The sequence below is a fragment of the Dipodomys merriami genome, unplaced genomic scaffold (assembly GCF_024711535.1).
Source record: "Dipodomys merriami isolate MVZ:Mamm:240054 unplaced genomic scaffold, mDipMer1.0.p SCAF_45, whole genome shotgun sequence".
Lineage (NCBI taxonomy): Eukaryota > Metazoa > Chordata > Mammalia > Rodentia > Heteromyidae > Dipodomys > Dipodomys merriami.
This window is the reverse complement of record NW_027206013.1, coordinates 1,590,447-1,615,801: the sequence shown is the minus strand read 5'-3', so window position 1 is coordinate 1,615,801 and position 25,355 is coordinate 1,590,447. Positions and strand designations below refer to the sequence as shown.

General features: G+C 46.3%; 2 protein-coding genes across 4 annotated transcripts in view; both read left to right on the top strand.

Annotated features, from left to right (window-relative positions):
* Nucleotides 1-21: 21 nt before the first annotated feature.
* Nucleotides 22-14,963, top strand: LOC138808269 (uncharacterized). Of its 2 annotated transcripts, none has more exons than XM_069994267.1 (7): nt 22-99; nt 268-525; nt 823-946; nt 7,126-7,316; nt 8,994-9,064; nt 11,350-11,454; nt 14,740-14,963. In XM_069994267.1, exons 2-7 carry the CDS (start codon nt 304-306, stop codon nt 14,912-14,914), a joined length of 888 nt encoding a protein of 295 aa, XP_069850368.1. In that variant the 5' UTR covers nt 22-99; nt 268-303; the 3' UTR covers nt 14,915-14,963. The 2 variants fall into 2 exon arrangements, with proteins under 2 accessions (XP_069850368.1, XP_069850369.1); XM_069994268.1 differs by having other exon boundaries at nt 22-142.
* A 2,612-nt stretch (nt 14,964-17,575) lies between these two features.
* Ppil2 (peptidylprolyl isomerase like 2) overlaps nt 17,576-25,355 on the top strand; it is a 33,010-nt gene continuing 25,230 nt past the window's right edge. Inside the window, exons 1-3 of one of the 2 annotated variants that reach the window (XM_069994258.1) lie at nt 17,576-17,703; nt 19,896-19,945; nt 23,405-23,450. In XM_069994258.1, coding sequence (XP_069850359.1) covers nt 17,672-17,703; nt 19,896-19,945; nt 23,405-23,450 — 128 coding nt within the window. In that variant the 5' untranslated portion in view covers nt 17,576-17,671. The remainder of the gene's footprint in view (nt 17,704-19,895; nt 19,946-23,404; nt 23,451-25,355) is intronic. The other variant, XM_069994259.1, reaches the window with a different exon arrangement.

The window sequence follows — 25,355 nt, the reverse complement described above, 5'->3', positions numbered from 1 at the left end:
CCCTCCGCCTCCACCCTCATTGCCTGGGAAGGGCTAGGGAGGGGGGTGGTCGTCGGCCAGGGGAACTGCCTCTGCACCGTGGCTGTAAGGGAAGAGAGGGTGCGTTCCAACAGCCTCTGCTGGAAGGACCCCGCCACCTCGGGTAGCCCCCCCCCAGCCTCAGCCCTGGGGAGGGGCCACTTACCTCCTTCCCTTGGGTGGGAATGGGCGAACCCCCGGAGATCCCGAGTCCCGGCCCCAAACACTCGCCCCCCCGCCGCTCCCCAGGCATCTGGGGCCCAACGACCCGCAGTCCCCCCTCCGATGGAGGTCCTGGACGAGTTCGACAACGAGTTCCCCCTGAGTGTGACCTTCTGCCAGCTCATCTCGGAGGAAGACTTTGAGAGGCAGGCGGCGATCTACACGGAGCGCGCGCTGCGCCGCCTCTTCCGCACCCTCGACCGCAACCCCGCGCTGGCGGAGCGGGTGATGCGCCGGGGCAAGCAGATCGAGTGCGAGCAGCGAGGGCTCTTCTCCTTCCTCTGGGTGCGGACCAGGGAGAAGGGGTCCCCGAGTGCAGAAGCACCTCCTCCCTCCCTCCCGTCCCCGTCCCTCTCCCCCAGCACCTCTGGCTGTCCCTGGGGGCAGGGCTCTGAGGTTGGGACGGAGGCGGGGAGGGGCAAAGGGCAAAGGGCAGATGTTACCACTCGGCCTAGCTGGGGCCCCCAGTAACGATTTCCAGATGCCCAATGCTGTCCAGTCTAGGGGGAGGGAAGGGTGAACAGACCAGCGACTCACCTCTCGGGCTCCTTCCGGCCTTGCCTTCTTGGCATCCTATTTCAGGCTAAGTTCATCAGTACTGTCCAGGGGGATCTGAACCACTGCAACACCATGGGAGCCTTAGAGATGCACCAGCGCCTGGAGCAGTTGAAGAGGCGCATCCTCCGTGTGCACCTGTACTCCCAGGGTGAGGTTCAACCTTTGCCTACGCTCCCTGGGAGTCAGCGCAGAGCAGTTCAGGGGCTGAGGTCCACTTGTGGGACTTGCCTTCCTGTGACCAGTTTTGCTTTGTTTTTTTTTACCTGATCTTGGTGCTAGAACTCTGGGCCTGGGCACTGTCCCTGAGCTCTTTTTGCTTAAGGCTAGCACTTTACTACTTGAGCTACAGCCCCACTTCCAGTTTGTTTGTTTTTTCTTCTGAGAAGTTTATTGGAGATGAGAGTCTCACAGACTTTCCTGCCCTGCCTGGCTTCAAACCATGATCCTCAGATCTCAGCTTCCTAAGTAGCTAGGATTACAGGCATGAGCCAACGAGGCTAGGCTGGGGCCAACTTTTATTCAGAGCAGAAAGGAAGACCTGGGGCAGGTGGGGTCCAGAGAGAAACAAGCACAGCTCCTAGCTAGATTGGCTAGATAGGAGACCAACTTCCAGTTCTTCCTATCTGAGCAAATCACTGTTACCCTTATAACTGGAGAGTCCTTGCAGATAAACTCATATGATGCTTTGGAGTAGTGTGTGGAGAAACATAGGTTCTGCCTGGCTTTACTAACTCAGCCAGCCTGACATATCACACACTAGTAGGCACTTGTCAGAGTTCTTATTGAGAAAGTGATCATACAGTGTGCATCTCAGGATGAGGAGTTCTGAGAATTTCTATCCCAAGTTAGGCTAAGCAGAAAAGTCTTCAATTAACCAGCAAAAAGCTGGTCTAGAAGCATTGCTTAAGTGGTAGAGCAGCAACTGAGAGCAAAAAAGTCAAAGCAGAGTGATGTCTTTGAGTTCAAGCTCCAATACTAACACACATACACACAATTACACGTAAAACTAGAGGTCACAAATCAGGTGCTGGTGGTTATTGCCTGTAATCTTAGCTTCAAGAGGCTGAGACTTGGAAGATGGATGTTCAAAGCCAGATGGGGTACAAAAGTCTTCAAGATTCTCCAATTAAGCTGGGCGCTGGTGGCTCATGCCTGTAATCCTAGCTACTCAGGAGGCTGAGATCTGAGGATCGAGGTTCAAAGCCAGCCTGGGCAGGAGAGACCGTGAGACTCCTATCTCCAATAAACCACCAGAAAACCGGAAGTGGTGCTGTAGCTCAAGTGGTAGAGCACTTGCCTTGAGCTGAAGAGTAGAGGGACAGCACCCAGGTCCAGAGTTCAAGCCCCACGACCGACCAAAAAAAGAAAAAAAAAAAAGATTCTCCAATTAACTGCACCAGTACAGGCACACACACACACACACACAAAGACTACAAAGAAAACACTCACTGCCAGGTACTAGTGGTTCATGCCTGTAACCTAGCTACTCAGAAGGCTGGGCAGGAAAGTCTGTGAGACTCTTCTTTTTCCTTTTTTTTTTTTTGTCGGTTGTGGGGCCTGGACTCTGGGCCTGGGCGCTGTCCCTTAGCTCTTCAGTTCAAGGCTAGCGCTCTACCACTTGAGCCACAGTACTACTTCCTTAAGCAAAAAGAGCTCAAGGACAGCTCCCAGGCCCTGAGTTCAAGCCCCACAGGAAGAAAGTGCACCCAAAGTATCTGTCACCAGAGCTTCAGCCAGTGGCCTCCTCATGCCATGCTATTTCATTCTTTGTAACTCCTTGTCTTTTCCTAGAATATTTTATTTTATTTTTATGTTGATCATGGAGCTTGAACTCTGGGCTTAGGCGCTGTCCTTCAGCTCTCCAGCTCAAAGCTAGCACTCTACCACTTGAGCCACAGCGCCACTTCCAGTTTTCTGGTGGTTTATTGGAAAAGAGTCTCACAGACTTTCCTGCCTCAACTGGCTTTGAACTATGATCCTCAGATCTCCCTCCTGAGTAGCTAGGACTACAGGCGTGAGCCACCGGCACCTGGCTGCCTAGAATATTTTAAAGGGAATCTCAGATGTTGTCATTGTGTTTTCTTTCTTTCTTTCTTTCTTTCTTTCTTTCTTTCTTTCTTTCTTTCTTTCTTTCTTTCTTTCTTTCTTTTTTTTGTCAGTTGTGGCACTTGAACTCTGGGCCTGGACACTGTCCCACAGCTCTTCAGCTCAAGGTGAGCACTCAACCACAAGATGAGCACTCTACCACTTGAGCCACAATGCCATTTTCAGTTTTCTTTCTTTCTTTCTTTTTTTTTTTTTTTTTGTTGGTCGTGGTGCTTGAACTCTGGGCTTGGGCACTATCCCTCAGTTTCTCAGATCAAGGCAAGCGCTCTACCACTTGAGCCACAGCACCACTTCTGGTTTTCTGGTGGTTTATTGAAGATAAATCTCATGGACTTTCCTGCCCGGGCTGGCTTTGAACCACGATCCTCAGATCTCAGCCTCCTGGGTAGCTAGGATTACAGGAGTGAGCCACTGGCACCTGGCTTGCCACATCCAGTTTTCTGAGTGGTTTATTGGAGATAAGAGTCTTACAGGGCTGGAAAGGTGACTCAGTGGTAGAGTACTTGCCCTACATGCATGAGGCCCTGGGTTTGATTCTTCAGCACCACATAAGCAGAAAAAGTTGGAAGTGGTTCTGTGGCTCAAGTGGTAGGGTGCTACCCTTGAGCTGAAGAGCTGAGGGACAGCACCCAGGCCCAGAGTTCAGGCCCCATGACTGACAAAAAAAAAAAAAAAAAAAAAAAAAAGTCACATACTTTCCTGCCCAGGCTGGCTTTGAACCATGATCCTCAGATCTGAGCCTCCTCAGTAGCTAGGATTACAGGGGTGAGCCACCAACAGCTGGCTCATTCTGTTTTCTTAATTCATTAGGTCATACCTTAATTTCTTTTAGATGAATTTTTTATTGATGTCTAGGCTGGTCTTGAACTTGTGGGCTCAAATGATCTCATCTCAACCTCCTATCAGGATTCACTGAGGCATGCACATTCATTTTGGATGTTAGGCTTCTTAGGTTACTGTGGCACTGGAGTAAGCATATTTGTGTTCAGGGCACCAGTGACTCATGCCTGTAATTCTAGCTACTCAGGAGGCTGAGATCTGAGGATTGTAGTCTGAAGCCAGCCTGGGAAAAGTCCATGAGGCTCTTATCTCCAATTAGCTGCCAAAATGCATAACTGTGGCTCAAGTGGTAAAGTGCCAGCCTTGAGTGAAAAAACTAAGGTACAGCACCCAGGCACTCAGTGTTCAAGTCCCGGAGTATCAGCACACACACAGTGTTCCATTGGGGACAATTTAATCACATGAGGAAGATGTAAGTTGAGGTTGCCATGGGCAATCTCTGGATACTTCTTTGAGATGGATGGTGCCACTTCCTCTCTTTTCCCCCTCATGTCATCTGTTGAAATTGTGTTGTGCTTTGAGAGTTTGTCTGTCCCCTATTTCTTCAACAGTCACTCTAATGGCTCTACTGGATTCAGGCTGAGTTCTGGTGTGTTTGTGTTGAGTGATAGGTACACTAGAGGTAGGGTAGGAGACCCCGCACACATGAAGGCCTCCACTTTCTGTAGTGCTCTACGTGGCTCATCCATGTGTCTGGTTCATGTAGTGGTTGCAATAACAGGATATATAGCCACTGAAGTGGCTTCTGGGTTATTTATCTCTGTTTTATAGAAAATAGAAGTTGAGCTGGGCGCTGGTGGCTCACGCCTGTAATCCTAGCTACTGAGGAGGCTGAGATCTGATGATCACGGCTCAAAGCCAGCCGGGGCAAGGAAAGTCCATGAGACTCTTATCTTCAGTAGAAAACCAGAAGTGGCGCTGTGGCTCAAGCGGTAGAGCACTCGCCTCGAGCTGAAGAACTGAGGAATAGTGCCCAAGCCCAGAGTTCAAGCTCCATGACTGACCAAAAGAAAAAAAGAAAGAAAGAAAGAAAGAAAGAAAGAAAATAGAAGTTGATGGGACTGGGATGTGGCTTAGTGGTAGAGTGCTTGCCTAGCAGGCATGAAGCCCTGGGTTCAATTCCTCAGAACCACATACACAGAAAAAGCCAGAAGTGGCACTGTGGCTCACGTGGTAGAGTGGTAACCTTGGGCAAAAGAAGAAGAAGGAAGAGGAGGAGGAGGAGGAGGAAGAAGAAGAAGGAAGAAAGAAGCAGCAGCAGCAGCAGCTGCTGCTCAGGGACAGTGCCCAGGCTGAATTCAAGCCCCAGGACTGGCAAAAACAAACAAACAAACAAAAAACCAAAAATAGAAGCCAGGTGTTGGTGACTCACACCTGTAATCCTAGCTACTCAGGAAGCTAAGAGTTAAGGATCAAAGTTTGAAGTCAACGTGAGCAGGAAGGTTTGTGAGCCTCTTCAGTTAACCACCAAAAGCCAGAAGTAGAAGTTTGGCTCAAGTGGTGGAATGCTAGCTAGCTTAGTGCCCAGACCTTGAGTTCAAGACCCAGATTCAACACACACATACACCAGAAGCACACATATACACAAAAACATGAGAGCCAGGTACTGGTGGCTCAGGTCTGTAATCCTAGCTGCACTAGCTGCACAGGAGACTGAGATCTGAGGATCTGAGGATCTGAGAATCGCAGTTTGAAGCCAGCCTGGTAGGGAAATCTGTGAGACTTTTATCTCCAATTAATCACAGGAAAAGACAAGAGTGGCACTGTGGCTCAAGTGGTAAAGTACTAGCTTTGAGCAAAAGGAGCCCCAGGGACAGTACCCAGGCTGAGAGTTCGAACTCTAGAACAAGGAAGAAGAGGTTAGAACAAGAAAGAATCAGGAGGTTAAGTGACATATGAAAGGTCATGTAGTGTGGATATGGCTGAGGCTGGACTTGAGCTTGGGTCTGGGTTGGTTCAGGAGCACTGGCTCTTAACTGCAGGCCAGAGGGGTGCTGATTATTATCACTACAGTTAATAGATGAGCTGTTCTGATGAGCTATTTGAGGAATGTGTTAGCACTCCTGTCACTGGACATCTCTACTTGTTTTGTTTTTTGTTTTCATTTTGTCGGTCATGGGACTTGAACTCTGGGCCTGAGCGCTGTGGACATCTCTATTTTGTGTGTGGTACTGCAGTACTTAGGAGTCTTGTGCTTTCTTAACTGGTATTCTGCCCCTTGAGCTACACCTCCAGCACTTTTGGCTTTTGTTATTTTAAAACTAGAGTCTTGTATTTATCCCATGCTGGCCTGGACCCCAACATATTTTTGCTTCTTGTGTAATAGACACCACCACACTGAACTTTTTACTAATTTGAGATGAGGTCTTATAATCTTTTTGCCCTTGGGCTGGGAAGGTGGCTCAGTGGTAGAGCGCTTGCCTTGCATGCATGAGGCCCTGGGTTCGAGTCCTCAGCACCACATAAGCAAAAAGAAAAAAGCCGGAAGTGGCGCTGTGGCTCAAGTGGTAGAGCGCTAGCCTTGAGCTGAAGAGCTAAGGGACAGCACCCAGTCCCAGAGTTCAGGCCCTGCGACCAGACCCCAAAAATAAAAAATAAATAAAAATAAACTTTTTGCCCTGGCTGGCCTCTACCTCCCAAGTAGCTAGGATTACAGGTGTGTACCACCATGCTACTCATCTCCAACGTGTAAACAGTACAAATAGCCTGGCTCTTGAATATGTTAGAAAGATCTAAAAGAGAGGAACAAGGGAAGGAAGTGGCTCAGGGTCCAAACCTTCATAGATTCCCTTCCGGAGGCCACCTCTATAGACTTCAGTTGATGTTTCCTAATGAAGGATACATCCCCTTTCATATCCATGCCCCAAGACAGCCCTGAGTCTGGGTCTGCTCACCCAGGTCTGTGGCATGGATGTCCCTTGCATATACTGGGGCTTGACCTCAGGGCCTGAATGTTGTCCCTTAACTTTTTTGCTCAAGGCTGCTGCTTGTGTCACAGCTTCACTTTCAGCTTGTTTGCTAGTTAATTGGAGATAGGAGTCTCATGGACTTCCCTTCTTAGAACTGGCCTTGAACTGTGCTCCTCAGATCTCAGCCTCCTGAGTAGTTGGGATTTTAGATATGAGTCATTAGTTCCTGGTTCATACTTTAACTCACTGTCCAGTGTGGATTCTGACTGTACAGACAGAGCTCTATCTCTCTCAGACAGAAGTACCTTTTTCCCATAGGACTTGGTAAGATGGCACTTGGTGGTTCGAGTTATTGTTGTGAGGTGCTACCCTTTCTTATGGATAGGGTGAAGACCTTGTACCCCATTATTTTAGGCCCCTATTCTACCCTGCACTGGCCTAGGTTAGGCACTCACTGCACTTTTTGTTATAGATGCCAAGAGGAAGAGGAGAAAGCCTAAATTCAAGAAGCCAGAGCCCATCTTCTCACAGGACCAGTCAACCTCCCCATGCCTGTCACCTCCAGCACTGCCTCCACCTGTCAACACCATGGCCTCTGTGGTGGCCTCGTCACCACCTGTCTATACTATGCCTAGGGTCTTTGGTCCCTTCCCTCCAAATACGGTCAGTGGACTTCCCTCACTTCAGAGATTCATGCTGGGGCAGCCTCTGGGCCTCCTACTCAGAACAATCCCTGCTGTTGTCCTGGGCTCGCAGCCATGGCACTCAGATCCCTGCAGATAGTCCTTTGTAGACCACGTTTGGTAGAATTTCAATGGATGAAAAAGGGGCAACTCTGGTTGGTTGGCAGGTCATAGTGTGAGTTAAAAGCACAGACTGCTGGGTGCCAGTAGCTTGAACCTGTAATTCTACTTACCTAGGAGGTTGAGATCTGATGATGATGGTTTGAAGCAGGCCTGGGAAGGAAAGCCCATGAGCATTCTTTTTTTTTTTTTTTTTTTTTTTTTTGCCAGTCATGGGGCCTGAACTCTGGGCCTGGGCGCTGTCCCTCAGCTCTTCAGCTCAAGGCTAGCGCTCTACCACTGGAGCCAAGCACCACTTCCAGCTTTTTCTGCTTATGTGGTGCTGAGGAATTGAACCCAGGGCTTTATGCATGCAAGGCAAGCACTCTACCACTAAGCCACCTTCCCAGCCCCAAGGGTTGTTTTTTTGTTTGTTTGTTTGGGTTGTTTTTTTAAAACTGTATTTTTTTTTTGTCTTTTTCTTTTTTGGTACTGGGGATCGAACCCAGGACGTTGCACTTGCTAGGCAAGCGCTTTGCCACTGAGCTACATCCCAGCCCCCCATGAGAATTCTTATCTCCAGTTAGCCACAAAAAATGAATTGGAGCTGTGGCTCAAGTGGTAGAGCACTAGCCTTGAGTACAAAAGCTCAGGGACAGAGCCCAGGCCTGATTTCAGGCCCCAGGACCTCCCCCCCCCCCATACTTCTACCTTCACCCAAGTGCATTGGTGAGGCTTTTTTTTTTTTTTTTTTTTTTGCCCGTCATGGGGCCTGAACTCTGGGTCTGGGCGTTGTCCCTCAGCTCTTCAGCTCAAGGCTAGCGCTCTACCACTGGAGCCACAGCGCCACTTCTGGCCTTTTCTGTTTATGTGGTGCTGAGGAATCGAACCCAGGGCCTCATGCTTGCAAGACATGCACTCTACCACTGAGCTACATTCCCAGCCCCTGGTGAGGCTTCTTGAACTCCCAAAGGACAGGTGGTAAGCCATGGGCCTCTCCCTGGGTTAACCTTTTCTTTCTTTCTTCTTTTTTTTTTTTTGCCAGTCCTTGGGCTTGAACTCAGAGCCTGCGCACTGTTCCTGAGCTGCTTTTGCTCAAGGATAGCACTCTGCCACTTGAGCCACAGCGCTACTTCTGGCTTTTTCTGTTTTTCTGTTTTTGTGGTATTGAGGAATTGAACCCAGGGCTTCATGCATGCTAGGCAAGCACTCTACCACTAAGCCACACTCCCAGTCCCTCGGGTTAACCTTGACCTCACTTTTCTCCTCTCCATGGCTGTTGTCTCCTTGTTGCCTCCTTTCAATGTAAATACTTCCAGTTTTCTGTTTATCTTGGGCATCTCACTTCAGGTCCCTTTTCCCCTCCTCCAGGTAGCCCTCTATGCTGGGTTAGGATCCCAGCCATCATTTAATTCTCTATACCCCTAAAATGTCAAAAGCAACGGTGGCATTGATATTTATGCTGAATGAATGAAAATCTTCTGGTTCTTACGTGAGGATTAGTGTTCTGCATGTTGAAGTGTCTACATTTGTCCTGAAATTTCTTTGTTTCCTGCAGATGGAGAAATTGGACATTTCAAAGTCTGAAGTGAAATTAACCTGGAATGGCCTGTCATCAAACCCAAAGAGGTGGAAGGAATTTACTCTGGGTTTGAGGGAAGTGAAAAAGGAACATTGGTATATGGATAGGGTGACAGCAAAAGAGAGAACTATAGAGAGGGGGTTATTTTTTTTAGCTTTATTTTTATTTATTTACTTATTTATTTTTGTGCCAGTTCTGGGGCTTAAACTCAGGTGCTAGGCACTATCCTTGAGCTTTTGTGCTTAAGGCTAGTGCTCTACTACTTGAGCCATCACTCCACTTCTGTTATTTTTTTTAAATTAGCATACATTAATTGTACAAGAGGGTTTAATTACAATATTTGCAAATATGTAAATAATGTATCTCAATCAACTTTACCCCCTCTATCACATTTATCCCATTCCCTGTTTCTTAAGGCAATTTCAACAGGGTTCATTGTTTTGTTTTCGTATATGTAAACTACTTCAACGGTAGTCATCCTATTCACCCTCTTCATTAGCCTTCCACTCTCACTGGTACTAACCTGAAACAGAGCCTGTTTTACTTTCCTTTTATTCATTATTTAGTGTATCAAGTGGTTTTATGATGGCATTTCAGATATGCAAAGATTATATTTTGTTCAGAATAACCTTCTCTGTTGCCTTCTTTTCTTGCTCCCCCCCCAACCCTATCAGCAGCTTTCTTTGAGATCCCTTATGCTATACATATGTAGTTTACAATGTATTTTGAATTTTTTTTTCTTTCTTTTTTTTTGGGGGGGGTCCGGTTATGGGGCCTGAACTCTGGGCCTGGGCGCTGTCCCTCAGCTCTTCAGCTCAAGGCTTAGCGCTCTACCAACTGAGCCACAGCGCCACTTCTGCTTTTTTTTTTCTTTTTTGCTTATGTGGTGCTGAGGAATCGAACCCAGGGCCTCAGGTATGCAAGGCAAGCACTCTGCCACTGAGCCACCTTCCCAGCCCCTGAAATTTTTTTTTTCTTTATCGGTCATGGGGCCTGAACCCTTGGCCTGGGCGCTGTCCCTCAGCTCTTCAGCTCAAGGCTAGTGCTCTAACACTTGAGCCACAGTGCCACTTCCAACTTTTTCGGCTTATATGGTGCTGAGGAATCGAACCTAGGACCTCAAGCATGCAAGGAAAGCACTCTATTACTGAGCCATTGTCCCAGCCCTGTATTTTGAAATTATTTACCCTACATCTTTTTGTTCTCCTAGAGGTGATTATTCTGATATATATATACATATATATATATATATGTTTGTATAATATATACAATATATATGACATATAATATATATGTATATTATATGTATAGTACATATATGTGTATTATGCATTTGTGAAATACCATAGTGAAAATCCTTCATACACTTGATATCCACTAAAAAGAATCATAAGAGATGCTAGGCACCGGTGGCTCATGCTTATAATCCTAGCTACTCAGGAGGCTAAGATCTGAGGATCACAGTTTGAAGTCAGCCTGGGTAGTAAAGTCTGTGAGACTTACCTCCAGTTAACCACTAAGAAGCCTGAAGTGGATCTGTAGCTCAAGTGATACAGCACCAGCCTTGAGTGAAAAAGGGACTGTGCCTAGGCTCTGAGTTCAAGCCCCAGTACAGGCACCAAAAAAAAAGAATATAGTAAAGTTCTGTTTGAGGGTACGGATGTTGATGTGAGGGGGTAGAATGTATGAGGAAGGGTGAATATGATCAAAGCACTTTATGTGTGTGTGAAAGTAGAAAAGTGGTATCTTTTGAAATTGTTTTTAGAAGGTGGGGAAAGAAGAAGAGAGAGTGATAGAGGAATAAGGTTGATAGGGTATATAATATAGGAGTATGGAAATGTTACAATGATACCCTCCCCTGTACAACTTATGTATGCTAATACAAAATCTTTCTGAAAGATTAGGGGGTATCCTGAAAGCCAACTCCATTGATGTTTTCTCCCAACCAATTTTTATTGTTATTGTTATTGTTATTGTTATTATTTGTGTGTACTCGTACTGGGATTGAACTCAGGGCTTCACACTCTTGCTTGCCTTTTTTCCCTCAAAGTTGGCATTCTAACACTCGAGCCATGCCTCTACTTTGTCTTTTTGTAGGTTAATTGATGATAAGAGTCTTGCAGATTTGTCTGCGACAGCTGGCTCTGAATCTTGATTCAGTTGCTAGGGATTATAGGCCTGAAGCACTGGTGCCTCGATTCTCTCCACAATGTTGAGTGGTTATTATCCTCATTTCCTCAGGGAAAGAGTCTGGGTTCTGTATGGGAATCCTGCATGTGGAAGCTTTTGGAGGGGCCCAGGGCTGACAGCCTGTCTCTACCTTGTCTTGCAGCCACATGGTTGATCTGACCCCCTTGGTCCTCAACCCCGGAGGCTTCCATTTCTCATACTTGGCTGGAAACAGTGTGCCCAAGCTCCACTGCCCTGGCTTCCCCTGGTAAGCCAGCATCCTACCTCATACTTTGTGCCTCTCTGGGCCTAATTGTCTCTTTTGTATCCCCAGGCTTTCTAATGGTCTTCTGCCCCCGAATGGCATTGTACCGAAAGTCCAGGGGAAAAAACTGCATTATGATGTTTAGTCCACTTACAAGAATGACTCTAAATGATATCACCAACTGAAAGGCAACCTGGGATTTGTATTTGACAAAGCAGGGATTCCCTGAATGTGGGTTCTGATCACTTGCTTTTCCTCTTAGAATGCTAAATATGTTCTAGTGCCATTGAATGCTAATTGTGTATGTATATGTGTGCCAATACTGGGGCTTGAACCCAGGGACTCAGGTTCTCAATTGGCTTTTTATCTCAAGGCTCTACTATGTGGCCATATATCTCCACTTGGGTTATTATGCTGGTTAATTGGAGATAAGTATCTCATGGACTTTTCTGCCTAGACTGGCTTAAAATCTCAATCTTCAGATCTCAGCCTCCTGAGTAGCAAGGATTACAGGTATAGGCCACTAGTACCTGGCTGAATGCTGTTATTAGTCCTGGGGCTTGAACTCAGGGCCTGGGCTCTGTCCCTGAGGATTTTTTTTCTCTTAAGGCTAGTGCTCTATCATTTGAGCTACAGCTTTTTGGTGGTTACTTGGAGATAAGAAACACACACACACACACACACACACACACACACACACACACACACACACACACACAGAATCACACAGATTTTCCTACCCATGCTGGCTTCTAATTGCGATCCTCATATCTCAGTCTCCTGAGTAGCTAGGATTACAGGTGCCTACCCACCAGTGCCTACCTTCCTAGGCTCACCTTTGATCTTGCACATTCTGTGTGTTGGTACAAATGCTGATGTCATGTATCCTTCATTATAGTGTCATACACAGTAATTTCATTGCCTTAAAAAAAAATCCTGTAGTCAGGCACTGGTGGCTCACACTTGTAATCCTACTTACCAGGAGGCTGAGATCTGAAGATCGAAGTTCAAAGCCAGCCTGGGCAGGAAAGTCTGGGAGATTCTAATCTCCAATAAACCACCAGCAAACTGAAAGTGGTGCTGTGGCTCAAGTGGTAGAGCGCACACCTTGAGCTGAAGAGCTGAGGGATAGTGCTCAGGCCCAGAGTTCAAGCCCCACGACCAGCAAAATAAATAAACAAATAAATAAAAATAAATCCTGTGGCCTGGCAGTGGTAGCTCACTCATGCCTGTGAACTGCAGTTGGAGGCTAGCCATGGGGAGACAAATCCACAAGACTTTTATTTCTAATTAGCTAGCAAAAAGCCATGGTGTTGGAGGCATGACTCAGGTGGTAACATATCATCCAGGGAGGGAAAGCATCAGGTACCAAGTTTGAGAACTGGTCTGGATCCTTCCTCCCGGCCCCACAGGGGAAAAACAAACAGTGACAATGTGGGAGATCACTAACCATGAATGAGGGAGAACTCAAGGCCCTGAGTTCAAGCCCAGAATGGGCACAAAAAAGAAAAAAAATCTCTATGCTCTTCCTGTTCATTCCTCCTTCCCCTGAGCTGCTTGCTACCACTGGTCTTTGACATCTCCATAGTTTTTCCTTTTCCAGAAGGTTATGTAATGAATACCACACAGTATGTAGTAGTTTTGCATTGGCAGCCTCCAACTAAATAATATGCACTTCAGGGTTTTTGTTTTTGTTTTCTCTTTTGGATTTGCTGAGGATGGAACCTAGGGCTTCAAGCATTTTCTATCTTTTCATGGCTTAATAGCTTGCTCTGAATAATACTCCAGTGCCTTGATGTACTATATCTATACATCTACAAGAAGATACCTTGGTTATATCTAAGCAATTTAGAATAAAGGTTGGGGGTGGGAATGTGACTTAGTGGTAGAGTGCTTGCCTTGCATGCATGAAGCCCTGGGTTCGATTCCTCAGTACCACATAAACAAAAAGCTGAAAGTGGTGCTTTGACTCAAGTGGTACAGTGCCAGCCTTGAGCAAAAGAAGCTCAGGGACAGTTCCCTGAGTTCAAGCCCTAGGACTGGGGAAAAAAAAAGAATAAAGGTTTCTGGGTGCTTTTGGCTCATCCTGTAACCCTAGCTATACTTAGAGGCTGAGATCTGCAGATGGCTGTTTGGAGTATGCCTGGGCAAGAGAGAGTATGAGAATAATCTCCAATTAACCACCAAAAAGCTTTACGTAGAGCTGTGGCTCAAAGTGGTAGAGTGCTAGCCTTGTACAAAAGAGCTAAAGGACAGTGCCCAGGCCCCAAATTCAAGCCCCATGACTGACAAAAACAAAATAAAACAATAAAACAAAGAATAGAGTAACAAAGTTACTTAGTTAATTATTGGTAGAGTTATGATTGAAATTGTGCACACTCTGGCTCCAGAGTCTTACATTGCTTAAACTCAATTAGAGTCATATCACAAGTACTTTCTCAGCAACTTGATTTTTTTTCATTAATAAAACATTGGAAACAAATCATTTAAATAGGGATACAGGTGGACCCATTGCAACAATGAGATGTACAAGTTGAAAACAAACTTTACAACTTTGGTGCAGAGGTGGGGGGGCGGAGAGGATGGGGCGGGGAGGATGGGAAGGGATGGGAAGGGGAAACAAGGGAGGAGGCTACAATGCTTGAAAAGAAATGTACTCATTATCTTGCCCATGTAATTATAACCTCTCTGTACAGTATTTTCACAATAAAAAAACAAAACAAAAAAACCCTCACAGACTTTCCTACCCAGCCTGGCTTTGAACCACAAAACTTAAATCTCAGATCTACATGCATAAGCCACTGGCATAGATATGTGTGTATAAGATATATATGTATATGATATGTATCTTATATAAAAATAATTTATACAATATTTTAAATAATTTGTTCACTGTGTTACCATCTCAGCCACCCATGTAATCTGTAGTTACTGCAGATGACCATCATATTGAACTGTTGAATCTGTAAACTATGGATAATCTATCACTCATATGTGCAGTCACACACATGTACCTTAACATAAAAAATAGAAAATATGAAACATAAAATGCTTTCTCTTTATTACTGTTAAAAAAAAAAAGCACTGGAATATCTTCCTCATCCCTTTGCCAGAACCAGAATAGTCCACTGCTTCTCTGTACTGTTTCTTCTCCACAGGAGAGGTATCTGGAAGTAGAATTGTCTCAGGAAGTCATCTTGCAGGCTAGATTTTGTCACCTGTACCTTTGGTGGCCCTTTGTGCTGGTGTCCTACCTCATGAACATATGATGTCTTTTCTCCCATGCAGGACTTCGGCCTGTAATGGATCCCCCAATACAGGTGAAACTCCATGCCATGGTGTGAGAGCTTCTATCTTCTCCCCACCTGTCCTACTCAAATTCCAGCCTGTGTCCAAACCCAAAGACGACTCAGAGAATGACCCTGGCAGTGCAGAGTCCACGCCCCCGAACAGGAGCCAGTAACCTCTTCCCTGCAGACCACAGCGTGAGGAATTAATAAAGTTCCCATGGAGGTGCCATCCTTGTGCTAGACTCCCCAGGTGTTGTGTGATCCAAAGGCTCCCTCTAGCCAGAAGAGGGGCTGGAGGGTGAAGGGGGGTCCAGGCCTAAGCCTCCAAGGCCTCCTGACCCTGACTGGATCAGTACTATGTGAAGTTCTTTACCTATAGCATGACAATTCAGTCGTGTGTAATTTGAAAGGGTGGGGAGTACTAGCCTTCTGTTTAGTGCTCTCTCAGGCCTATTTGGGCTTCTTCACTTGAGTTGCAAATCTACTGTATTTTTTATATCTCTGGCCCCTAAACACAAGCCTATCTGGTGGGTTGGTATGGAAACTGAACTGAGCAAGGCTACTCAGGAGGCTAGGATCTGAGGATCACAATTCAAAGCCAGCCTGGTCCGGAAAGCTTGTGAGACTCTTATCTCCAAATAACCTCCAGGAAACCAGAAGTGGTGCTGTGGCTCAAGTGGTAGAGTGCTAGCCTTGAGCTGAAGAGCTCAGGGACAGGGCCCAGGCCCAGAGTGCAAGCCCCACAACCGACAAAAAAAAAAAAAAAAAAAAAAGAAGAAAGCTGAAGGCTGGTGGGTCACACCTATAATCCTAGCTACTCAGTATGCTGAGATCTGTGGATAGTGGTTCAAAGTCAGCTGGGGCAAGAAAGTCCATGAAACTCTTATCTTCAATAAATCGCTCAGAAGACTGGAAGTGGCACTGTGGCTCAAGTGGTAGAGCGCTAGCCTTGAGCTGAAAAGCTCTGGGACAGTGCCCAGGCCCAGAATTCAAGCCCCACAAACACCACCACCAACAACAACAAAAAGAGGGCTGGGAAGGTGGAGGAAAGTGAGCAGGCTTGTCAGTTTACAATGTGGCACTTTTATCCTGAGGAGTTCCAAAAGTATGTAACTTTCATTGTTATCTTGCATGCAGGCTGTAGAACCCAAGCAGTATGTTGAAATGTTTCCAAATGCTTGGACATTAGCAAATATATTCAGTGAGCCATGGTATATGCCCCTTATCTTGTTTGGGACTGGAAAATAAACTAAGCAGTCCAGGTCCCTGTCTCTGTCCCTAAAAGGTTTATAACCCATACTCCTCTGTGGGTGTCCATCAGTACACAGACAAAATCACTATAGATTACAATTGGGATAAATTCTAACAGGTGTATGGAGAAAGGTGGGACTTTTTTTTTAATTTTTCCTGATATTTATGTTGAAAACTAGTTGAGAAGTCAGTTATAACCTGAGAACAGGCTTTGGGTGACTGGATGGATGGTGGTACCATTTAGCAGAGTGAGGCTTGGGAGTAGAAGGCAGGGAGACTGAGAATTCTGCTTTGATCCAACATGTTAAACTTGAGCTCAGTAGTTGCTCAAAGGCCAGAGATTTTACATTGAGAGTATAGTATAAGGTGGTGTTTAAAATCATGAGCCTGGGCTGGGAAGGTGGCTCAGTGGTAGAGTGCTTGCCTTGCATGCATGAGGCCCTGGATTCGATTCCTCAGCACCACATAAGCAGAAAAGAAAAGCCAGAAGTGGCGCTGTGGTTCAAGTGGTAGAGCGCTAACCTTGAGCTGAAGAGCTGAGGGACAGCACCCAGGACCAAAGTACAGGCCCCATGACCGGCTAAATAAATAAATAAATAAATAAATCATGAACCTCACTGGGTGCTAGTGGCTCATGCTTTTGTTCTAGCTACTCAGGATGCTGTGACCTATTCAAAATCAGCCTGGATAGGAGAGTGGGGGGGACATTTTTGTATCTATGTGTGTGCTGGGCTTGAACTCAGGTCAGGTCCTGGATGCTGTACCTGAAATTTTTTGCTTAAGGCTAGTGTTCTACCTAATGATTCATTGGTTATAAAAATCTCACTGGCTTTCCTGCTTGGGTGGGCTTTGAACCATAGTCCTCAGATCTCTGCCTCCTGAGTAGCTAGGATTAGGGCCGTGAGAGATTTATCTCCAATTAACCACCAAAAAGCCAGCGCCAGCATGGAGCGAAAAAGCTAAAGAACAGTGCCAAGGCCGAGTTCAAGTTCTAGTGATGGGGTGCAAGGTGCGTGCACACACATATCATGAATCCATGCTTAGCATGCTTTGGGCCGTGGGGTTCAATCCTCAGTAATATCTCCCGCCTTCAAACTAATAAACCCAAACAGGCCACAAACATACTGATCTGGCTTAAGAGAATAACCTAGCAGGAGACTTAGAGAATCAGAGAGGACTTCGGCCTCCAGCTGATAACCTGCCTCTGGGCTGTTAGGTGGCCTGAAGGCTGTGTGGACAAAGACAAGAGGTGAACCAATAGAGAGCTGATGTTCTCATCCCTTTGTAGGCCACTGCCGGGTCAACCAGAGAAGGGACAGAGTCTGGTAGAACTGGCAGCCGCAAGCGGCTTTATAAAAGACCTGAGAACTCAGGGTTGCTTTGAGCTGGGCTGGCATTGAGCTTGGGTTAGGCTGGTAACGAGGTGGTGCAGCTAGGATCCCGGGGAAGCCGCAGCTTGGAAACCGACCAGCTGTGCTCGGGAGCCTAAGCAACTTCCACGCCCTACGTTTCAAGAGCACTAGTATTAAGAAAACTACAGTTCCCGGGATGCCTAGCGTCACTTCCGGAGAGGAAGCCCCGAAACCCGGAAGTACTCCCGAAGGCGCGGAAGCCCGCGGTTCTGAGTTGTTTGTTGCCGCTTTTCCGCGCTCGCTAGTTCTGCGGTCGCAGCTGCCACCATGGGGAAGCGACAGCACCAGAAGGACAAGATGTAAGTTTGAGCGTCCGCCAGGAGACCTGCTCTTCCTTGGTCTCGCACTTGGCGCTGCGCCGTTTCTCTCTGCTGGGAGTTGGAACCCATCACATAGGTCACTTCCGGAAGCCTCCGCCTACTCCTGGGGTTCAGCGATGTCTCCTCAGAGGCCGTGGCATCCGGCCCTACCCCCGCCCGCCGCCCCGGCAGTGTCCACTCGGCAGCCATGGCCTCCGCCTCCTCTCCGGGCCCGGCTGTGTCCCCTCGGCGACCGTGATCTCTCTGGGTCTCAGCTGTTGTGGTGGTCGGCCGTGGCCTTCGGAGCTAGACCCTCTCGGTGGCCTCCTTCGACTTTGCCTCCACTGCCCTCTTCACGTTAGCTGTGGTCCTTACGTCCCGCATACGTGCTGTGACCTTTCTGTGTGATGCTGTTTAGAACAAGTAAAAAGACTGTGGCTAACATGCTGTTTTTCTGCTTTGTATGTGTGTGTATGTGTCCGTCCTGAGGGGCTTGTACTAGGGCCTAGATACTGTCCCTGAGAATACCCCCTCCCCCCCGCAAGACTAGCACTCTATCACTCTATCACAGCTCCACCTCTGCTTTTTGGTGGTTAATTGGAGATTAGAATCTCACGGACTTTCCTACCTTGCCTGACATCAAAACTCAATCCTCTGATTTCAGTCTCCCATAGCTGGGATTACAAGCCTGAGCCACCGACATGCAGTGTTTGCTGTCTCTTGAAAACAGTGCTTTGTACCCTCACCATCAGTAGGGATTCCAAATCTGGCGTTCAACTTGCAGCCTTCATTTGATCGGGGTTCTCAGCATCTTATTACACAGTGTCCACTCCTTTCTGAAGCCCTTTCATGGCGCTGCTTCACTAGCTACTAGTTTTCTCTGTCTTCATTTCTGGGGCCTTCTCTTTCAAACCTTTTAGGTTTCTTCATTTTTTTTTTTTTTAATCTCTGGAGGTCATCTGAAAGTTGATTTCTTTATCTTGTAATTGTCAGCTTTTATTCAACATTTCCATCTGGAGAACTGATAGACATCGAATAGTAGAACTCTTGGTTTTCTGACTCAGAGTGTGCCCTTCCCTATCTTAAAAAGTTATGTTTTTATAGACAGTACCTAATTACTGTGGGTTGATTTAGACTTCAACTTTGTGTTATTGTGAAGTAATATGTACTCAGTAGAAGCCATGTTTATTTATTTACTTATTCCTAGTACTGGGTTTGCTTAAACTCAAGGCTTGTATGCTGTCTCTTAACTTTTTTTTTTTTTTTTTTTTTTTTTTTTGTTCAAGGCTGGTGCTTTGCCATTTAAGCCACAGCTCCACTTCCAGTTTTTGTTTTTGTTTTTTTTTTTGATGGTAAAAGTCTCCTTCCCTGGCTGGTTTTGAACCCTAATCCTCAGATCAGAGCCTCCTGAATAGCTAGGAATAGGCAGTGTGAGTCACTGGCACCTGGCCATGTTTTGATATATGAATTTTGACTTTTTGGGGGTCTAGAAATGTGCAGTACAGTCAGAGACACCAAGACACGGCTGTTAACTAGGCAAGTTTGTGAATACATAATCCATACTTTCGGGGCTGGGAAGGTGGCTCAGTGGTAGAGCGCTTGCCTTGCATGCCTGAGGCCCTGGGTTTGATTCCTCAGCACCACATAAGCAAAAAGAAAAAAGCGGGAAGTGGCACTGTGGCTCAAGTGGTAGAGCGCTAGCCTTGAGCTGAAGAGCTGAGGGACAGCGCCTAGGCCCAGAGTTCAAGCCCCACGACCGACCAAAAAAAAAAAAATTTATTTACTATGCATCCCTATGTCTGTTGTATTTATCATTATGTGGCTGACACCTAGCAATTTTTTTTTTTTCTGTCCTGGGGCTTGAACTCTGGGCCTGGGTGCTGTCCCTGCGCTCAAGGTGAACGCTCTACCTCTTGAGCCACAGCACCACTTCCGGTTTTCTAGTGGTTAATTGGAGATCACAGTCTCACGGACTTTTCTGCCTGGGCTGGCTTTGAACCACGATCCTCAGATCTCAGCCTCCTGAGAAGTTAGGATTACAGGTACAGGTGCCCAGCTTCTAGCAAATGTTTAATAAGCATTTGCTGAATGAGTGACACATAAGTCAAGTCATCAGTTACCTACTTATAGTTTTCATACTATCTTCTGTATAGAGGTGATATAGTAACATACTTTCTTTCTTTCTTCTTCAGGTACATTACCTGTGCTGAATATACTCACTTCTATGGTGGCAAGAAGCCAGGTAAATAATGAAATCCTTCTGTGCATCTCTAGGGATGGAGGTATACTAAGGAGCCATGTCTTGTTTTGTTTTGTTTTGTTTTTTGGGTCCGGTTGTGGGGCCTGAGCTCTGGGCCTGGGTGCTGTCCCTCAGCTCTTCAGCTCAAGGCTAGTGCTCTACCACTTGAGCCACAGTGCTACTTCTGGCTTTTTTCTTTTCTTTTCTTTTTTTTGGGGGGGGTGGTCCGGTCCTGGGGCCTGAACTCTGGGCTTGGGCGCTGTCCCTCAGCTCTAGTGCCCTGCCACTTGAGCCACAGCACCACTTCCTGGTTTTTCTTTTTTGGTGCTGAGGAATCGAACCCAGGGCCTCATGCATGCAAGGCAAGCGCTCTACCACTGAGCCACCTTCCCAGCCCTCTGGCTTTTTTCTTTTTTCTTTTCTTTTTTTTTTTTTTTTTTTTGGGTCCGGTCATGGGGCCTGAACTCTGGGCCTGGGTGCTGTCCCTCAGCTCTTCAGCTCAAGGCTAGCACTCTACCACTTGAGCCACAGCGCCACTTCCGGCTTTTTTCTTTTTGCTTATGTGGTGCTGAGCAATCAAACCCAGGGCCTTGAGCATGCAAGGCAAGCACTCTACCACTGAGCCACCTTCCCAGCCCTAACAAGGTTTTTTTTTGTTTTTTTTTTGTCGGTCATGGGGCTTGAACTCTGGGCCTGGGCACTGTCCCTCAGCTCTTCAGCTCAAGGTGAGCGCTCTACCACTTGAACCACAGTGCCACTTCCAGTTTTTCTTTTTGCTTATGTTGTGCTGAGGAATCAAACCCAGGGCCTCAAGCAAGCAAGGCAAGCTCTCTACTACTGAGCCACCTTCCCAGCCCAAGGAGCCATGTCTTCATTATAAATCAGCCAGAAAGATGGACAATAGACAGTTAAGCTGAGGACATGATCCATAGACAGGATATATACTTAATATTAGAGAACTGTTTCCTCTTAATGGAGATTTGTGTGTGTGGTGTGTGTATACATGTGCCATGGTACCAGGGCTTGAACTCAAGGCCTTGTACTCACTCAACTTGCTTGTTTATGGTTGGTGCTCTACTACTTGAGCCACATCTTCAGCCTGACTTTTTGCTGATAAACTGGAGATGGAATCTTGAAGACTTCTCTGCCTGGGGTTTCACCTTCCTGAGTGTAAGCCACTGGTACCCTGGCTTTTTTGTTTTTAAGATAGTGTCACAGTATAGTCCAGGCTGGTCTGGAACTTGAGATCCTGATGTCTTTCCCTGCTGGGTGCTGGAATTACAGCATGGGCCACACCTGGCTACAGTAATCTTTTTTTTTAGTTGGTCTTGGGGCTTGAACTCTGGGCCTGGGCTCTGTCCTTCAGCTCTTCAGCTCAAGGTCAGCATTCTACCACTTTAGCCACAGCTCCACTTCCAGTTTTCTGGTGGTTTATTGGAGATAAGAGTCTCACAGACTTTCCTGTGTGGGCTGGCTTTGAGCTGTGATCCTTAGATCTCGGCCTCCTGAGTAAGAAGGATTACAGGTGTGAGCTCCCAGTGACCGGCTATCTTTTTTTTTTTTTTTTTAATGCTGGTCATGGGGCTTAAACTCAGGACCTGGATGCTGTTTCTTACTTTTTTTTGTCAAACTAGTACTCTACCATTCAAACCACAGCTCATGGCTGGCTTTTTGGTGATTAATAGGAGATAACATTCACAGACTTTCCTGCTAAGGCTGTCTTTGAACCATGATTGTCAGATCTCAGCCTCCTGAATAGCTTGGAGCTAAGATTACAGGTGTGAGTCATCAGCATCTTGCCAGTTACTTTTTTTGTTGTTGTTGTTGTTGTTGATTGTGGAGCTTGAACTCTGGGCCTGGGCACTGTCCTTTAGCTCTTCATCTCAAGGCTAGTGCTCTACCACTTGAGCCACACCACCACTTCTGGTTTTGTGAGTGGTTTATTGGAGATAAGAGTCTCACGGACTTTCCTGCCCAGTCTGGCTTTGAACCACAATCCTCAGATCTCAGCCTCCAGGATTACAGGCATGAGTACTGACGCCCACTGGCCAGTTACTATTTTAATGGAAGTAAAGAATATGTACTTTTGCAGGGCTGGGAAGGTGGCTCAGTGGTAGAGTGCTTGCCTTATATGCATGAGGCCCTGGGTTGGATTCCTCAGCATCACATAAGTAGAAAAAGCCAGAAGTGGCACTGTGGCTCAAGTGGTAGAGCGAAAGCCTTGAGCTAAAGAGCTGAGGGACAGCGCCTAGGCCCAGAATTTAGGCCCCACAACCAACAACAACAAAAAAAAATCTGTAGTTTTGCAGCTGGGAATGTGGCTTAGTGATAGAGTGCTTGCCTAGCATGAATGAAGCCCTGGGTTCAATTCCTCAGTACCACACAAATAGAAAAACACAGAAGTGGCACTGTGGCTCAAGTAGTAGAGTGCTAGCCTTGAGCAAAAGAAGTTCAAGGACAGTGTCCAGGCCCTGAGTTCAAGCCCCAGGACTGGCAAAAAAAAAAAAACAAAAAAAACAAAAAACAAAACCCAACAAAACAAAAAGCATGTACTTTTCCTTCTAAATTCTTAAAAAAATTGTTTTCTTTGTAGTGCTGAGGATCAAACTCAGGGCCTTGCAGATGTTAAGTAAATGCTCAGCCATTGAGCTGTACCGCCATCAGTCTAAGTTCTTTTTTTTTTTTTTTTTTTTTTGACACACCTCATGTATTAGGGTCATATTTTCTTTTCTTTTTCTTTCTTTCTTTGTTTTTTTTTTTTGGTTGGTTGTGGGGCTTGAACTCTAAGCCTGAGCACTGTTCCTCAGCTCTTCAGCTCAAGGCTAGCTCTACCACTTGAGCTACAGCACCACTTCTAGTTTTCTAGTGGTTTATTGGAGATAAGAATCTCTCAGAGCCGGGCGCTGGTGGCTCACTCAGGAGGCTGAGATCTGAGGATCGCGGTTCAAAGCCAGCCCGGGCAGGAGAGACCGTGAGACTCCTATCTCCAATAAACCACCAGAAAACCGGAAGTGGCGCTGTAGCTCAAGTGGTAGAGCGCTCGCCTTGAGCTGAAGAGCTGAGGGACAGCGCCCAGGCCCAGAGTTCAAGCCCCACGGCCGACAAAAAAAAAAAAAAAAAGAATCTCTCAGAATTTCCTGCCCAGGCTGGCTTCAAACTGCAATCCTCAGATGTCAGCCTCCTAAATAGCTAGGATACAGGTGTGAGCTACCAGCACTTGGCTATTTATTAAAATTTTTAATTCAGGGGCTAGAGGTGTGGCTCAGTGAATCACAGTGTCCTGGATTCAACCCACTACCAACAAAAAAGAAGAAAAAAGTCAAGAAAGAAACAAGATCCTTAAGAGTAGTTGTACTAGGCAGTTTACATATTTTTTTTCATAAAACGTAATTTTAATGGTAGATGCACATGGATGACATATTTGACTAATATATTTTCTGCTTTTTATTTAATTTTAAATAGATATCCCACAGTCAAATTTTCGTCGTCTACCTTTTGACCACTGCAGGTAAGTTTTAAATTCCTTCCTTCTTTTCTGGCACTAGGGCTTACTAGGGCTTGAACTCAGAGCCTTATAGCTTTTTTGCTCATGGCTATGAAACTTGAGCCATAACTCCAATTCCAAGTTTTTCATTTCTCTATGGTCATTGTCTTATACAAGTTGAATACCTTTTTTCCAGATGTGTTTTAGATCTGTGAGATTTTGGAATAATATTTGCATAGACTACCAGTTGATCATCCTTAACCTGAAAATCTGACATGTTAGAAGATATAGTGAATTTTCAGGTTAGGGATGCTCAATGTGTACTCTCTGTAGTGAATCAGAACTTTGAAGAGGCACCAAGGATCTCACTGTTTCTCTATCAGGATCTTCCCTGAGCTAGGAGGAAATGGATCTTTTGACCACAGCTAGTGGATATTTTCTGCTTATTGTATGTCTTTTTTTTTTTTTGGGGGGTCCGGTCATGGGGCCTGAACTCTGGGCCTGGGCACTGTCCCTCAGCTCTTCAGCTCAAGGCTAGCGCTCTACCACTTGAGCCACAGCGCCACTTCCGGCTTTTTTCTTTTTGCTTATGTGGGTGCTGAGGAATCGAACCCAGGGCCTTGAGCATGCAAGGCAAGCGCTCTACCACTGAGCCACCTTCCCAGCCCTTATTGTATGCTTTACAAGCTTTTTTTTTTTTTTTTGGTTAGTGATGGGGCTTGATTTCTGGGCCTGGGCACTGTGCCTCGGCTCTTCAGCTCAAAGCTAGCACTCTACCACTTGAGCCACAGTGCCACTTTCAGTTTTCTGGTGGTTAATTGGAGATAAGAGTCTCATGGCCTTTCCTGTCTGGGCTGGCTTTGGACCTCGGTCCTCAGATCTCAGCCTCCTGAGTAGCTAGGATTACAGGCATGAGCCACTGGTGCCCAGCAAGCTTTGCTTTTTAGCTTCAGCTGTCTTCTGAGATTGTTAAACTTGTTTCTTAGTTGACAGAATTAGTGCTTAGAGTAGTGACGTGCTTTACCTAGGTGTCTCATTGGGAAATTGGTGTCACAGACCTCAAATTTACCCACCACCCACACTGTCCTCCTAGACAGGTCCTAGTGGTGTCCTAGGGCCTGAGTGTTACCAGATTAAGCCATGGTGGTATTTCCTCTGCACACAGTTGTCTACATTCCATCTTCCTCCTTCCCAGGTTCTGATTCTAAAGGCTAGGCTGACACAGCTGAGTATTATACCACAGTTGAGTCAGGTTATCTAGATGCCACAATGCAGTGAGATAGGGACCCCACCACCAGCCTCCCTGCACTTATTTCCAGGGAGGCTCATACAGTGACTAGTAGGGTGTGGACCTTTCCTTCTCAGCAGCATCCACTCAGGGGAGGATATACAAATAAAGTTTTTGTCATCAGACTCATGGGAATGTGCTGTTTTTCAGATTGGATATAAGTTCATGTGATAGAAATGCTCCCATTCTTTTTTTTTTTTTTTTGTGGGGGGTCTGGTCATGGGGTTTGAACTCTGTGCCTTAGCACTGTCCCTCAGCTCTTCAGCTCAAGGCGAGTGCTCTACTGCTTGAGCCACAGAGCCACTTACAGTTTTCTAGTGGTTTATTGGAGATAAGAGTCTCATGGACTTTCCTGCCTGAGCTGACTTTGAACCATGATCCTCAGATCTCAGCCTCCTGAGTAGCTAGGATTACAGGCGTGAGCCACCCACGCCGGCTTATGTTTTCATTCTTGATTCCAATTCCCTATCCGCCCCCACCCAGAGATTTTTTTTGGTGTTTAATTGGAGATAAGAATCTCATAGACTTTCCTGCCTAGGCTGGCTTTGAACTGCCATCCTCAGATCTCAGTCTTCTGAGTGACTAGAATTATAGGTGTGAGCCACCAGCACCCAGTTTCATTCTTTTTTTTAACTGTTGTG

Coding starts and splice junctions, on each gene's coding strand:
- LOC138808269 (XM_069994267.1), top strand. CDS start 304: ATGGAGGTCCTGGACGAGTTCGACAACGAGTTCCCCCTGAGTGTGACC. Junction 947..7,125: donor TGTGCACCTGTACTCCCAGG/GTGAGGTTCAAC, acceptor TTTTTGTTATAG/ATGCCAAGAGGAAGAGGAGA. Junction 11,455..14,739: donor CACTGCCCTGGCTTCCCCTG/GTAAGCCAGCAT, acceptor TCTCCCATGCAG/GACTTCGGCCTGTAATGGAT.